Raw genomic sequence first — 14516 nt, 5'->3', positions numbered from 1 at the left:
AGAAATAGAATATAAATAGAGACAGGCATTTATAATACAAATATAGAACAAACTCATTAGAGGAAAAGATTGGAAAATAAATAGCAGTTCCAGAGAGATGCTCAATATAATGAAGGACAACAGTAAATGTCATGTGCACTGCACAGAAGTTTTAACTGTTTAATACTATTAGGTTCTGTAATAAAGTACCTTGAAATGAAACACATCATAGTCAAACATGCCATTTTGAAGAAATTAAATGTGGTGTTTTAGTCGTTACAAAAACTATAGTTGGCTGCACCTTCTGAGATGATACATAGTTGTATAAGTTTCCTCTAACCCTTTCCTCAGGTTTCCATTTATTCCTTGGTGAAAAGGCAGGTAAAGGGAAAAATGAATTTTTCCGACATTGAAAGTGTTGACTTTTTGGCACAGTTGACATTGTGTGTCAGGACATTTGTGGTATAGAAGCACATAACTGTATGTCAGACCTCCTAGCTCTACAAAGTGCTGGTGCATTGCTGTAAGTCACAGGTACCAGTGTTAGGGTAAGTGGTCTTTGAACAGATGCAAGACTTGCGTCTGGGAGCATCATGTATTGGAAAAGAAGATCCTTAAGCTTAGTGGCACATGGAATTTATGGTGTGTCTGTTGATTCTGCTTCTCAGTTTTTCTCTCTATATGCTGCTTTCTGCTTTGCCCACACTACTTCTGCAACTCTCATTTAAGCACGAATTAATCCAGTCTTTCTGAGAGCCTCAAGCTGGAGGTGTGGGTCCTCAGCATGATAAATCAGTAGGGAAAAAAGTACTTCCGAAGGACTATTTGTATCTAGATAGGCAGAACTGATCTCCAGAGGTATCTATCTCTGTCCCTAGGGACTGGTACATCCCGAAGTTAGGTAGGATAAATCAGTGATACATCTCTGCCTCCATTTCCCTACTGTAAAATAGACAGTACTACTATCTTATGTTAAGGGGATGTGAGAAGCCTGAAATTACTGCATATCTACAGAAAAGAGCCATGAAAAGGTGTGTTAGCACACTTCTGAACAGTTATCTCTAGGCATGAATTAAAAATATTTTCCTTCCAAGTCTTGTGGTGCTGAACTGTTGTACCTATCCTTATGATAACTACTGTCTTCTGTCTTCATAGATATAACATGAAGAAAGAAGCTCTTAACATATTTCTAAAACATTCTGGGATCACAGGGGAGAGACCAAGTATGAAAAACATCACTCTCTAAGGGGGAGAATTTCACATTAAGAGTTTGTTACTGAAACTGCTTTGCAGCCCTAGCTACAGCCTGCTAAATGCTGACATACAAAATCTGTCTCCAAAGAATCTGTCGAATGCCTAAGTCTTTGCTGGAGAAAAGAAAAGAAATACAAACCTCATTTATCAGGGCCTACAATCTTTTCCTGCTTGTATCTACTTGATCTGAAGGTCATTTAAAAAGTATTAGAGGTTTAAGATTGGAATGCAAGGCTAATTTGAAACCTGGCTCTAACATGACTGATTGTGTTAATATTCTTCATACTGGTTAAACTAAAGCATAGTGTCCGTGTGACAGGACGGCATCAGCTAGGGATCCAAAATGACGTGGCATTGCCTGGTGAAATAGCTGTTTCTTTTCACAGATAATGCTGTATAATTCCACTTAACTTTAATGGCCCCATGACTCTTAAAGTAGTGAACACCTGGGGCAGAGGCTGGGTGAGGAAATAGAAAACTCTGGCAAAAACTCAGTGCTCACAGATTGGAAACCTCCTGGTTTGGCTTTGAACTGAATGTGGAGAACTCTCCAGCACTCCCCCAGCCCCTTCCAATGTTTTCTCTGACATATTTGGCCCCTGACCAATTTTCCCAACTGCTCCCAAGCCCTTTCTAATAGGCTCCTTACCCAGTTGGATGTTCCCTCAGCTCCTTTACGCCCTTTCCTTTGGCACAAATATGAAGTTCTGCTGCTTCAGGGATAACACTGAAGATAAATGTGCTTTCATCCTTCTTCCTCTCAAAAGGGGTCAATCCCAGTATTTTACAGTAGCTGAATTCTGTTAACGTCATTTGAGGTGTTCCAAATTTATTCTGAATGTGGCCACAGGGAGCAGACGGGCTTGGCATGTGAGTGGGAATGGTCACCTTTCACACCATACTGGGGGCAGTGTGTTGGTACTTCTGTTGAAATTACTTATTTTAGCAAGATAAGTAGGAATGAGGAAGTCAAAACGAAAGACAGACATAAAGAGACCAATTTCCAACCAGTACAAAGACAGCGAGGGGGTGGCATTGGGCCTAGTCCATCTCATTGTGAAGCGCAGAGCAAATAGTCCTTGCTTGGAGAGGCACCGGGCCCACCCCACTGGGAGGGTGGTCGTGCGGGAGGACTAGAGGACTTTTTTTTTATACAGCACAGGAAGTAACAGGCCCAGATCTGTTTTGTGTTATTCCTGTTTTACTAGGCAACCCCCTGACTTTTTTGTTTTTCTTCTCTCACTGTTTTTGTGTCATTGCCCAGGCCTGATTTTGTCTTTGGGAAAAGGGGTGTTAAAGTACCCCTGAGCATGTTAATGCTGTTCAGCGCAACACACATGCCCCATACCACAAAAGGCGCGAAACAAGTTTTGCATCTGCCTCTGCTATGTCTCTGGTCTTCTGACTAAAATATTAATCAGCATCACTCTGTCACTATAATATAACTGCTTTGGTCTTTAGCATGTGTGTCCTGACAGTACGCCTTCCAGGTAGGAGTGTGCTGTTGTCCCCGTCTGTAGATCATGTGACCATGTTTATCTTTCTCATTTATAAAGAACAGATTCAGGTGCCTACAATATTCAGGAAATATAAAGTCCAGTCCTTATTCATGATAAGAAGAATACTAAATATTGTGACTCTTTGGCTGGTCTTAATGCAGCGTCAAAGTCCTTGCTCCCATTTACAGTCTTACAAAGCCTCTTTATGGTAGGCAATTAGGTCTTATTTGAACACCATAAGCCGTTCTCAGAGATAATTAAACGTAATTTTGAGGTCAGTGTAGGTTGATGCAACCTCTGATAAATAAGATGTTATCTGGTACAATGATATTTAATCCTGTGGCTCTGGTGAAGACAGAACAGCTGTGAGAGAGAGTAACCAGTATGAACATATCTGCCAACAGGCCTGCGTCAAACGAACAGTTTTCCCAGCTTGTGGTATCCTCTACAGATGTTTCCATATGTCTTGCATAATAATGTCCTTTTTTTTTTTAATAAAAAGCATAATTATTTTATATGGTAATATTAAAAAAGTTCTGGCTTTGGAAAAGGTTTTAGTGTTGTGGATTGGAAACTCACATTCAATTTTTATATTTTACTCTTGAGCAGTAACACTGCATGACAGACCAGGAATGTTTCACAAACAGGACTTAAAATTTGATCTTTCTTTTCTTGTAGTGAATAGCTGTATAACATTGGTGATCAAGGTGAATTGCCTATCCATAATACTGGATTCCTGAAATATATGGAAGAGAGTGAAGATGTTTTATATATGTCTTCTTTGGATATCAGCTCTGCTTCCTCTTGAATTTTCATGGGAATGGAAAAGAATATTCAGACAATAGGTTTGCTTCTGCGGGAAGGGTTGTTAATTCAATTTAGAACACATTATTAGAGAAGATAAGTAAAGCTAGTCTATATTTTTAAAAAAATTTACAATTAGGAGTCAAGCCAGACTAGGAAAAAAATATTCTTGCTTCATGCTTTAGAAATTTATTCTCTTGGCATGCTTGCAGATGTGGTTTTAAGAGCGTATCAAATGCTATGTTAAGTATTTAAACCTAAAAAATACTCTGCTTGTTTAGAAAAAGGCTGGCAGAGAACTGGAGATTTTTGTGTCAGAGGTGACATCGTTCTGGGCTCTTTGAAAAAGAACAGGAAGTTTAATTGAACAAGTAGTTAAAATGTTAGATGCTGTTTCCCAAACTGCAGATTTAATATAGAATTTTGGGCCCTGTAATTCTGAGGCCTTCAAAATGAGTTCCTGGTTGCTTGAGCGAGCCCTGCATCTGGAGCATGCCCAGAAATCTCAGAGCCGCATCTAATGATTATAGAAATGAGTAGCAACATCTTAGAGTAGCAACAGCCCAGATTCATTGACCAATTCTACATATGCTTTGATTTTTGAAGACAAAACTTTAAAACTTACAAACACAATATTCTCTATTATTGTGCTGATGGGTCAGGCAGTGCCACCTAGAAGTCTGTTCTTATCCAAGCAGCCAACTGTAAAAAACTGAAGTAGCAGCTCAGCTGCCTGAGTTGCAAATTGCTGAAGGCTGGAAAATATGTTTGAGAAACATCTTTATTTATATGCTTGCCCCATTCTTATATTTTTGTTTGCCACTGTTGGAGACAGGTTACTCATCTAGATGGACCCATGGTATGAACCGATAGAGCTACTTCAGGCATATGGCTGTCAAATATGATTGAAATCAGTCAGTGGATTTAGAACTATCAGGTAGAGATGAGCAGCCAAGAGCATGCATATGTACAGTGCACGTGCAGTGCCATCTCATAAACAATTTTCTTAAGAGCTTGCACTGAAAATCTGGTATCAGTTGTTGATGAAGTGGAAGCTTCTCTTTTCTGAACTTGGACTGTAGACTCCTGAAGGCAGTAGGTTGTCTTTTTGTTCTGTGGTTGTACAGTGATAACAGTGTATAATCCTGTTCTGTGCTAGATAGTGGATTAAATATATTAGATATCTTAAAGGTACTCTTCTGTATAAGTGTTTGCAGCGTCAATGTGTAAAGTACTATATTTAACATGGTTTTGAATCACAGCCACCACTTAGAAGGCTATGCACTTATTCAGCTCTTGCGAATAGAAATACCTCTTAGAGAATAGGAATTGAGCCATTATTGTGTCTTGCCTTGAATTCTGAATAAATTCAGTGTACAGAATTACTACTAATGCTTAGATAAGTGCACTGGTCCAGTCAGTGACTTCATACACAGTAAGTCCTCTCTTCTTCCAATACAATTTAGTTGGAAGAACTATAAATCTAATTCTTTAGGTCTTTCATGTTAAGTCATGGGTTGCTTTTATGAACCTTATTACCAGAGAGGAGTAGAAGCTTATACAGTGAATTCTTAATAGCTTTAGTAATGGTCTAAATGTTTCCTTTTTCACCCTTCATTGTAACGCTGCAACAGAGTAAACCCAAATGTTCTTTCTCCATTTACAGTTCTCCCAGTGTAATCAAATTATTATGGACTTGTTAATAGTATTATGGCAGTTGGTCCATATGATAGACCTGTGGTAATATAACTTCATATTAATCTCTTGGTTTTTACTTTTCTCGTAAGAGTCTGTTTTAAATAATGAATGTAAAAGCTAATGTCAACCTTAGCATGATGATTGAAGAGCCTGCTGCTGTGAAAGTGGAAATGGCTTGAGGGATTGGAGCAGTAGGTGGTTGCCTATAATTTGTTAGGGATTTTTTTGATTATTGGTTGTCAAAGTTTTAAAAGTACAGGGGGTGGTGGTGACAAATTAATAGGCTGTGCCTAGAACATCTTGATCTCCCTGAAATAGTTAATTTACAGTGAAACAGTTATAGTTTAATAGCTGAAAAGGTGAGTTAGGCTGAGCTCTTGGACAAAACAGCATCTTATGTTCCAGTCATATAGAGTGTTCAAGCAAGTCCCTCTCATGAACGCTTCTCTTGATTTCAGTAGGTTCGTTCACATGAATCGAACTAAGCAGATGCTAAAAAGTTTGCAGGAACTTGAGTCTGTCTAAGCAGTCTATTTTCCTGATAGCTCTGGCTGCCCAGAAGTATTTCAGTGTGCTCTCACCTTCTAATAAACTTGGGAAAACACAAACTCTTGCAATCATACTTGCAGTTGTACATTTGAAAGTATGAGTCTTTTGCTATTAAATTTCTGAATAGATGCCAAAAAGAAATAATTACATCAGATCACAAATGGCGGGGTGTGTGTGTGTGTGTGTGTGAAATAAAGCTTAATCCATAAGAAACTCCATGTAGACAGAAAAAGAGAGATCTCTATTACAAATGGTCCATGAAAGAAAACATCATGGAGCATGGGAAAAAAAGGATTTTTTCCGTAAGTCAGTGTTGATCAAAAAAGAGCAAGATCTTAGCAAATCCTTCACAGAAAAGGAAAAAAAAAACAACCCCAAAGATAAAATATAAACACCAGGGAAGTGATTTATCTAGAATTTGTTCCTTTTTTCCTTTCTCACCCCTCTTAGGTGACATGGTGATGAAAAGAGAGGATTAAAATGGGCTTCTTTAGAGCCAAAATTTTGTTAGGAAATTATTAAAAGCACATTGTATCTCTTAAAGTGAAGGTTTGCTCTTTCTGGTCTAGCCTTGCTGCAAAGCATTTTTAGGAGAGAGCAAGAGAGAAGGAGAGGGGGAAAATATGTAGATCATTCTAACTTTAATTATTCATGGATAATAATATGTGTGGAATTTTCCATTTGTTTTCCCTGTCCATCATTCACTGAAAACTGAAAGAGGTCTACATCCAGAAAGGATTTTTGGGTCAGAAACTTCTACAACTCTTTTGTTTGGAGAACAGTTTTGATCAGTAACTACTGTAACAGTGAGAATCCACCCAGGCAAGAACTAAGTTATGGAAGCAGGGGAATGACATGGGAGAATCAAGACTCTCTGTGCACCCACCACCCCTCAAAAAAATGGTGAAGGGAGGATGAAAAAGTAGAGGTAGAGGAATTTCTGAACGTTAAGCTCTCCCAGCCTGGACAAATTTACCAGAATTACAGTTATTACTTCCACTGAAAATGTACTTCCAATACACATTGTGTATGACTTTTGGAATCCTAAGGGGATGTGTCTTCCATGCCTTGGCCCATATGCAGAAATACTGGCCAACTCTGGGTTTATGGAGATGTCAAGGGCTTTAGTAAAGAAGCAAGTAATAGAGCACTACTTTTGTGATAAAAGCTGAAAGTTGTAATTTTTATTTTTGCCTTTTCTATTCTAAATCTGTACTGTGTGACATGGTTGGTGTATGCCTGTCATGTAGTATCAATATAAAAAAATTTCTTGGAAGGAAAAGGGTGAAAATATTGTCTCCTGAATTATATGCAGGAAACCTGGCAGGGAACTGGAGATACGATGTTCTGTTTATTCTAATGTTCCTGAGGCAGGTGAAACTGCAGCATTCTGTCACCTTGCTGCAAAGGGGCAGAACACGCTGGGATCAGAGCAAGCAGTAGAAAGGTAATCAGAAAGCTGTAAGGTGCAGTGAGGACTGCTCCTAAGAGACATCTGTGACACTCAGATACTGAGCAAGGGATCTGTACCAGACATCCATGTCTCTATTTTGGACCAAAGTATGTATGTATTCTTACTTGTATTTACTTAAAACCCCCAAACAACCAAAATACCAATCTTCGCGCTTCGTTAATGTTTTCCTTCTTTAGGGGTTGCGGGTAGAAAGGCCTTGGTAACAGACACATTCTGAGGAATCTGGGAAGAAAGAATGCTTAGGGACTTTTGTTTCAGGGCAATGAAAGCAGAAGGGATACGTTTCTTAGGTATATTTGACCAGAAGCACCATCAGGTGTTTGTAGGTCCCTAGCATACAACAGTGAATAATTGTGGGGATATACTCTGGGAACTAACTCCAAGAACTGTGGGTGAATTTAAGATTAAATGGCTTAAAATAATTTCACAAGTCTCCTCATAAAACAGGAGACTGGATGGACTAGGAGATCTCTAGGTAACCCTATAAATCCATCGTTAAATAAAGAATCTGGTAAGTCTAATTCTCCTCCATTGCCTACATTTATTTTAGCTATAAAACATTAACACAAAAAAGCTAAATTGGTTTTAGCTGTCCATGACGTCTGGTAGTATGAACTGGTTAAGAGTCATACCCTTGATTGTTGCTCAGTTGCTGTTTTCTTCAAGCCTTCTCCATCTACAGGCCACTCAAGCGCTTTCTCTAGGACAGCCATGTGTAGGAACCATTGGCTTCCACCCAACGCGTAAAACGCTTGTAATTATGGAGTCCCATTGAAATGAAATCAGTAAAACAGGGCTCTGCTCTTAATGATGCACAGAATCTAGAGATCCTGAAGACCTTTATGTTTTTATTGTGAAATGATTCTTCCTGTTCTTATGATCTGTTTGTTAATTGAGAAGAAACACTGTTCTGGTTAGCAGGATCACTATTTAGCCTGAAAATCCAGAGGACAATTATGTAAAAAATATCTGTTAAATAGCTGACCTACATTTTTTGGATATTGGGATGAAATCCCATAGCTGACTTAGTGGTCAGCCCCGCCTGCATCAGCCTCGTGCTTCTTGGGTTGCAACAGGAATCTGCTAACAGTGTTTAAGAATTCAAAGGTGGCTCATTATGGTTTTGTTTTTCCTACTAAGTCATTCCCCATACTTCTGAAACACAAAATAAGGTATTTTGATTTTTGAATGAATTTACCAGTCAGAAAAAAAGTGGAAAATACTGACATGTGTGTCTTAGAGCTATGACTCAGATTAAGGCACCAATCCTGCAGCGTACGAAAGACATTTTGCTGCATATGGCTGCTCCCCAATGCAGTCTTCAGTTACCTGAAAGCCATTGGTTTGAAGTGTGTGGAACAACAGTAGCTTTATGATTTAGTGTTTGCATTCCCTAGATGAACTACAGCTGCCAAGCTACGCAGTGAACCCACACCTTGTTCCTGCAAATCTTTAACACTCAGGATAGGTGCTAAGTTACAGAAATGGCTTATCTGGAAGGTGCTTTGTTGATGGTTCCATAGAGGTTAAGTTCAAAGCAGGTGAATTGAGGGTAACGCAATAGGATCTTCTGTGTGCAATAATAACCAGGTTAATTCAGGAATGAAACATTGGGCTTACCCTGTGGTGGAGTGGCTCCAACATACATATACATTGCTCAAAATCATCTGAATTTAAAAAGTTATGGTTGTACGGTGTACAGGGATGAAGAATGTTGGCTTACTAAGTTCAGGGTTCCATCTGTGGCTCTGCGTGAATGTAAGGAAACAAAGTGTAATATCTTATTCTTTTGATATTTCCTATTTGATTTTCATGTACCAAATATGTACTCTTGTATCTCTTAGAAAAAACTCCTAGGTCAATTTTTGTGGCCTAAGAGGAATTTCAATTGTTCAGAAAAGCACAGTCTGAAACTTTTTCCTTAAGAATTGGCACCAATAGATGCTCCGAGTAGTGAAGTTCCTTTCTTTTTCTCCTTAATTGCAAGCACCAGCAGAAAGCTGTAGTTAAGACACTGACAATAGAATAAATAGCTGACCTGATGGAGCGTGCTTGGGCTGTAGCCAGGAATCTCATCAGTAGATACTTTCTCCTTTGGGAAATGGTTCTTTCTCTTGGCTTTGTAAGTCTCGTAGTAACCTATTTAAAAGAATTTCTTTTTTCCTTGCTTGCTTTATTTTAAACCAAGCCTTTATTTTTATAAATCATCAAATTCTAGCAAACTGTACTGGTAGATAGTGACTCTTTTGATAATAGGCAAGATTAATACTATTTGTGAATTATGGATTGGTTCTTCTTTTACTTATATCAGTGTACATCCAGCAATACATGTTGTTAATTTGTTAGGCTTAGATAACTCTGAGAGAGACTGGTATTATAGCTCAGTTCTGCAAAACATTGTGTTATTTCCAAAATGCTGTGTACATAACATCAATGGTCTGCAATTCTGTTTTCTCACAAGCTCCAGCATGCAGAGACTGCAGCATAAATGTATCATCAGCATATTAATTATCTGAATAATCAAAGTGAATGCCTATGGTTGCTGTTTGCTGGAGACTTCATCTGGTGGTCAGCATCAGAGGAAGTGCCAGCTAAATAACAGCATGCTCCAAACTGTTGGAGACTAACATTGACCCCACGTGTTAAAGAAAGACAACAGCTGTGCAAGAAACCAGAGGTTCTTCCTATTCTACCTCTGTGTGGTTGCTATGGGATTTTGGGTGTAAGAACCACTAATATGGACTGGCAGCAAGTGAAGGAAATCTGTTTTAAATGGTCTAAATATAAAACATCGCATTCAGCTTGATACACCAGTCATGGACTAGTGATTTATGTTTTTTGACCAGTGAATTTGTCAAATGTTGGGCAAATGGAAAGTGTTTCTTGCTGACTCTTGTCATAGGTTGAAAATGTTTGTGGATGAGCTTTGTTTGTGTGTGTTGGCTGTTGGTGATGTAGATGAGTAATTTACAGAGCACAGAGCTGGTTCTTGAAGGAAAAAAAAGTGATACTTCTAGGATTGAAAATTGACAGCCATGAAAGTTGCATTTCTGATCCTGTAGGGAAGACCAGAGCTCATTTTCTGCCTGAATTTATCTGGATAATCAAAGTTAATCACCACTGTTTAACATTTTGGATTTTAAAATTAAAAAAAAAAGAAAAAGGTGTCTGTAGATGTCCAAAAGAGTTGCCTCCTTAAATTTCAACTAACAACCAGATTGGTTCTTCCTGCTGAGAAAGTAAAATTGCTTGGGGGCTGTCATGTGGTGGGGGGATTTATGTGACTATTCCAGCTCTGCCGCTCATGTGAAACGGGCAATCTTTCATGAAGTCACCAGGTTTGCAGAAAACTTTGAGTGCTGAAATCACTCTTCGTAGAAAGGGAAAAGAAAAACCTAATCTAAAAGCAAAACTGGTAGGAGGTAAAAATGAAGAGAAATACAGTTCAGACTTTCAGGAGCCTCACTTTTGTGTTCCCCAGAATAATAATCCTGCCCATGATCTACTTCTGTTTCTTATATCAGGTTATATATATATAAATATATTTATTCTCATTTTCTTTTTAGGTGATCCTGATCCTTACCAAGTATTATCATACTGACATGGGGAAAGTGCTTGAGAGCTCTTTGTGGAGGTGAGTTCTCTGCTTTTCCTATAACCTTCCCCCCCCTACCCTGGTCTCAGAGTAGACCTATCTCTCTTCCCTTTCCAAACTGCTGCTGAGTTGAGTTGGTAGCTGTTTGATGCTAATATAGCAAATTATCCAGATTGTCATCAGCTCTTACTTCTTCTTTTCCTTAAATGTGGTTCCTGCATTTTAACAGGAAAGAGTTTGAAATGAGTTTTAACAGTAGAGACAAACAATGGTAGAGAGTATAAGGTACCTTGCTGATGCTGCTTTGCAAGATGCCATTCTTTTCTTTTTCTTAAAAATTTTGCATCAAAGTTACGCAAAAACTTTGAAATGCTTGTTGTGTTGGGATGTGTCTGTTGGTAGTTCTTACTGCTCTTGAACTGTGTTGAGCTTAGTAAATAATCCTGATTTCGAAGCAGTCATGACTGGATGAAATATAATACCACTGCAGGTTGCGTTGTGTCTTATGACAGCTGGGAATATGTAGAAATTGGAAAAAAATTCTAAATTCAGTCTCATTTCCTTATCCGTGAATTAAGATATCAATATGCTTGTTGCCTATGTGTGCACAGATTGCATGCTCAGGTGTATATCAGCACAAAACCGGGGCTAGGGTAAGCCTATGTTATACTAGTCATGCTGGTTATCTTCTCATGTTAATTTTGTTTTGCTAAGTGGGCTTTTTGCACTCTAATTTGTAGTGTATCTGTACAAATCTTCTACCACAAAGTTTTGCTAGACCCATTATGTACACTTCAAAAGTGAAAGTATTTCATGGTTATCAATAAATACAATATTCTTCCATGTTTGCTCTGCTAGTTTCACTGGGTTATCTGGACAGTAGCAATATTCTTGAAATATTCTGCAAGGATATCTAAATAGTTGTTATAAATGACAGAAGACTCATTTGAGGAGTCTTAGGTGAAATTTTTACGTAGCCTATAAGCTTCAGGCCTAGAAACAAATAGGTTATCTAATACCTTGTGGCTTAGGTACTTGTAAACTTCATACTGTCCCAAGAGCTTGTGTGGGGACTCAACCTACATCTGAGTGTGTAAGGAGCTTTACAAAGATAATCCAAGAAAAGGAGTGGGCAAGGGAATAGGGAGCGGGAGAAGTCTGTGACAGGACATGCCCACCAGCCTTGCTACTTGTTTTGAAGGAGGCTGCACTGTTTTAAACTTGTGGGATTTCTCATAGTGACAGCGTATCTTTACAATACCTTGTTGTCATACCAGTAGCTGAGTAGTACAGTCTGGCCCAGGGCAGTGGTCCATGCAGCACAAGAGTATTTTCAAGTAAAAAAGAAACTTATAGTCATAAAATGTGGGCTTTCAGGAAAAAGAGTAAGATCAAATAGAGACTGCTTCATGTCTCCATGCTTGGCTCAGGATTGGCCTTTTTAGGGCTATAATGGTTCATTTGTAATTATCCTTTAAACCTACAAGATGTGAAACTAATTGCACATTTGTTTCTGTTTTAATTTTTGTCCAACATCTTGTGAAAAGAAGACAACCAAATGGCAATTTGGATACTCCCATAATTGCGTAAGCACGCATTGCTTTCCTGTTATATGCCCCTGGCCTATACGTGTGCAATATGTTTCAAGTTTTGCTATCCACGCTTCAGTGTAATCTATCATAGAAGTCTCTTAAACTTATTCAGTCAGACTCTTCAAAATAAACTCTCTGCTCTTTCAAAATAAACATAAAACAGGCTTCAGATAATGTTGCTTTATTTTGAGAACATAAACACATTAAACAAGGTCATTCAGACCTTGCTGACAGCTGGTGTAAAGAAGAACTGGTGTGAACTGCATTCAAATAAAATTGATGCTAGTGTGCATCACAGGGAAATCAGGCCCTTTTACTTACCAGATGTACCAGATGCTTTGGCTGTTTATAAAACTAGGATGGAAAAGCTGAAAGGAAGCAAATGCTTAAGATTAACACTTGGTCCAGGGACGTAGTTGATCCACCCCTAGGTATGTTCTGCTCTGGGCTCACCTCCTTCCTCTGCCCACTGTGGTGTAAAAGCGGCACATGTGGTTGTCAGAGTGGGGGAGTTAAAAAGTGCCTGGATCTGGAAAAGCACAGATGACACCAACTGGTGCAAAAATACCAAATGGTGCCCCTCTCTGTTGAGATGTAGCTCATTATTTGTACTAAATAAAATAAAAGTACTGTCCATGAAGTCAGGGAACTTTTGTGTTTTTCTCTGTGCAAAATGGTTGGGTGTAAATTGGTGAGGCTCCATGTTTGCTTATGGAGCCGGGGTGTTGTACTCACTTTGGCAGCCTGCCCAGAATGCACGATGTATATATTTTTAAACTTTTAGTTTGATTCTCTGTTGCATTCCTTTCATTTACATCAGAACAAATATACAGGAAAACAGGTGTGAAAAATAGGGGTTTTTGTCAGCAGACAAAAGCCATTAATCTTTGTGAGGTTTCTGTGCCCTAGTGGGAATGGATTCTCTCCGGTTATTTCCTGAATCAGTCCAATGTTGTTCTTCCTATCTTGCCTGGCTTGATCATACCAGACACTTCATATTCTCTAAGTCTCTAAGTGAAAATAAACTTGTTTTATAACCTGACCAATTCCCAACAGGTTCATTTTTTAATGTTGTAAATCTCCCACTTTTATCTTGCCAATCAGTAAATATTATCCTAGCTTGGCATTTATTGGTTCTTTTGTTTCTTGAAACTACATCTTTCTGTTCTTCCTCTAAAACGTATTTCCTCTTCACCTCTCTTTCTTTTTCTCCCATCACCCAGAATATTTTTTTTCTTCCTTGCTTAGTGGAACAGGGAATGAGACGGGAAGGGTGACTCAGTGGTCCAGTGATGCTTATTTGTTCTTAGTGACCTTGGAGTTGCAATCAGACTTCTAAGAGTAATGCAAGTGGTGGGGAAAAACACCATTCGGAGGTACATGCCTGGCGGGGGCTTTATGCAAAGATAGATCTTTTGGAAGTGGATCTAGGTGACAAATTTCTGTGCCTCTGCAGAGCGTTGTTAATTTGGGTAGGTAATTTATGCCTGCCCACACAGGTCAGGTTACAGGATTGGGAGGGCTAAATTTTAATTACCGTTATGCTGGATAATGAAAGCCTTCACAACTTTTTACTAGTAGCAGCCATGACTGGTTACACTGAAGAGACATAAATCTTGGTGGAAGCATGCAGTTAGAAAACACCAGGGTGTGCTTCTCTAGTCAGCTATTTCTGATACTTTGCTAATTAGCTTATTAAGTAATTGCTAAGGTCGGAGTAAATTATATAGTTATTTGACTCAAAATAAGGTAGGGAAGTAAACGATATTACATTGGTTGCCTGTTGAATACAAATTAAAATAACTTATTAAGAAGGAACAGAGGATTGTCTTCAGGTTTATTTTTAGAGTTTCTAAACTGCGGTACATATTGGGAATACAGGCTGGTTGTCGTGTTAGGCTTCATTAGCATCATGAAGAAACTGATACTGTAACTAAAACTGAAAATTCAGGTATTAAAATCAGCTTCACAAATTGTGCGTATATTGAAGATACTTTGCGTACTAGTGCTGTTCCTGTCAGAGTTCACACACATCTTTATCCAGCACGTTTACAGCATGAAGGACCTGAATC

The 14516-nt window shown here is 38.7% G+C and overlaps 1 protein-coding gene across 3 annotated transcripts in view; it reads left to right on the top strand.

The window, feature by feature from the left end:
* SORCS2 (sortilin related VPS10 domain containing receptor 2) overlaps window positions 1-14516 on the top strand; it is a 596570-nt gene that overhangs the window by 177252 nt on the left and 404802 nt on the right. For all 3 annotated transcript variants that reach the window (XM_064449081.1, XM_064449080.1, XM_064449079.1), the window contains exon 2: window positions 10824-10891. In XM_064449081.1, the coding sequence (XP_064305151.1) occupies window positions 10824-10891 (68 nt within the window). The remainder of the gene's footprint in view (window positions 1-10823; window positions 10892-14516) is intronic.

The sequence above is a fragment of the Phalacrocorax carbo genome, chromosome 4, assembly GCF_963921805.1.
Source record: "Phalacrocorax carbo chromosome 4, bPhaCar2.1, whole genome shotgun sequence".
NCBI lineage: Eukaryota > Metazoa > Chordata > Aves > Suliformes > Phalacrocoracidae > Phalacrocorax > Phalacrocorax carbo.
Note: the sequence above shows the minus strand (reverse complement) of the source record. Positions and strands in the feature narration are given on the sequence as shown.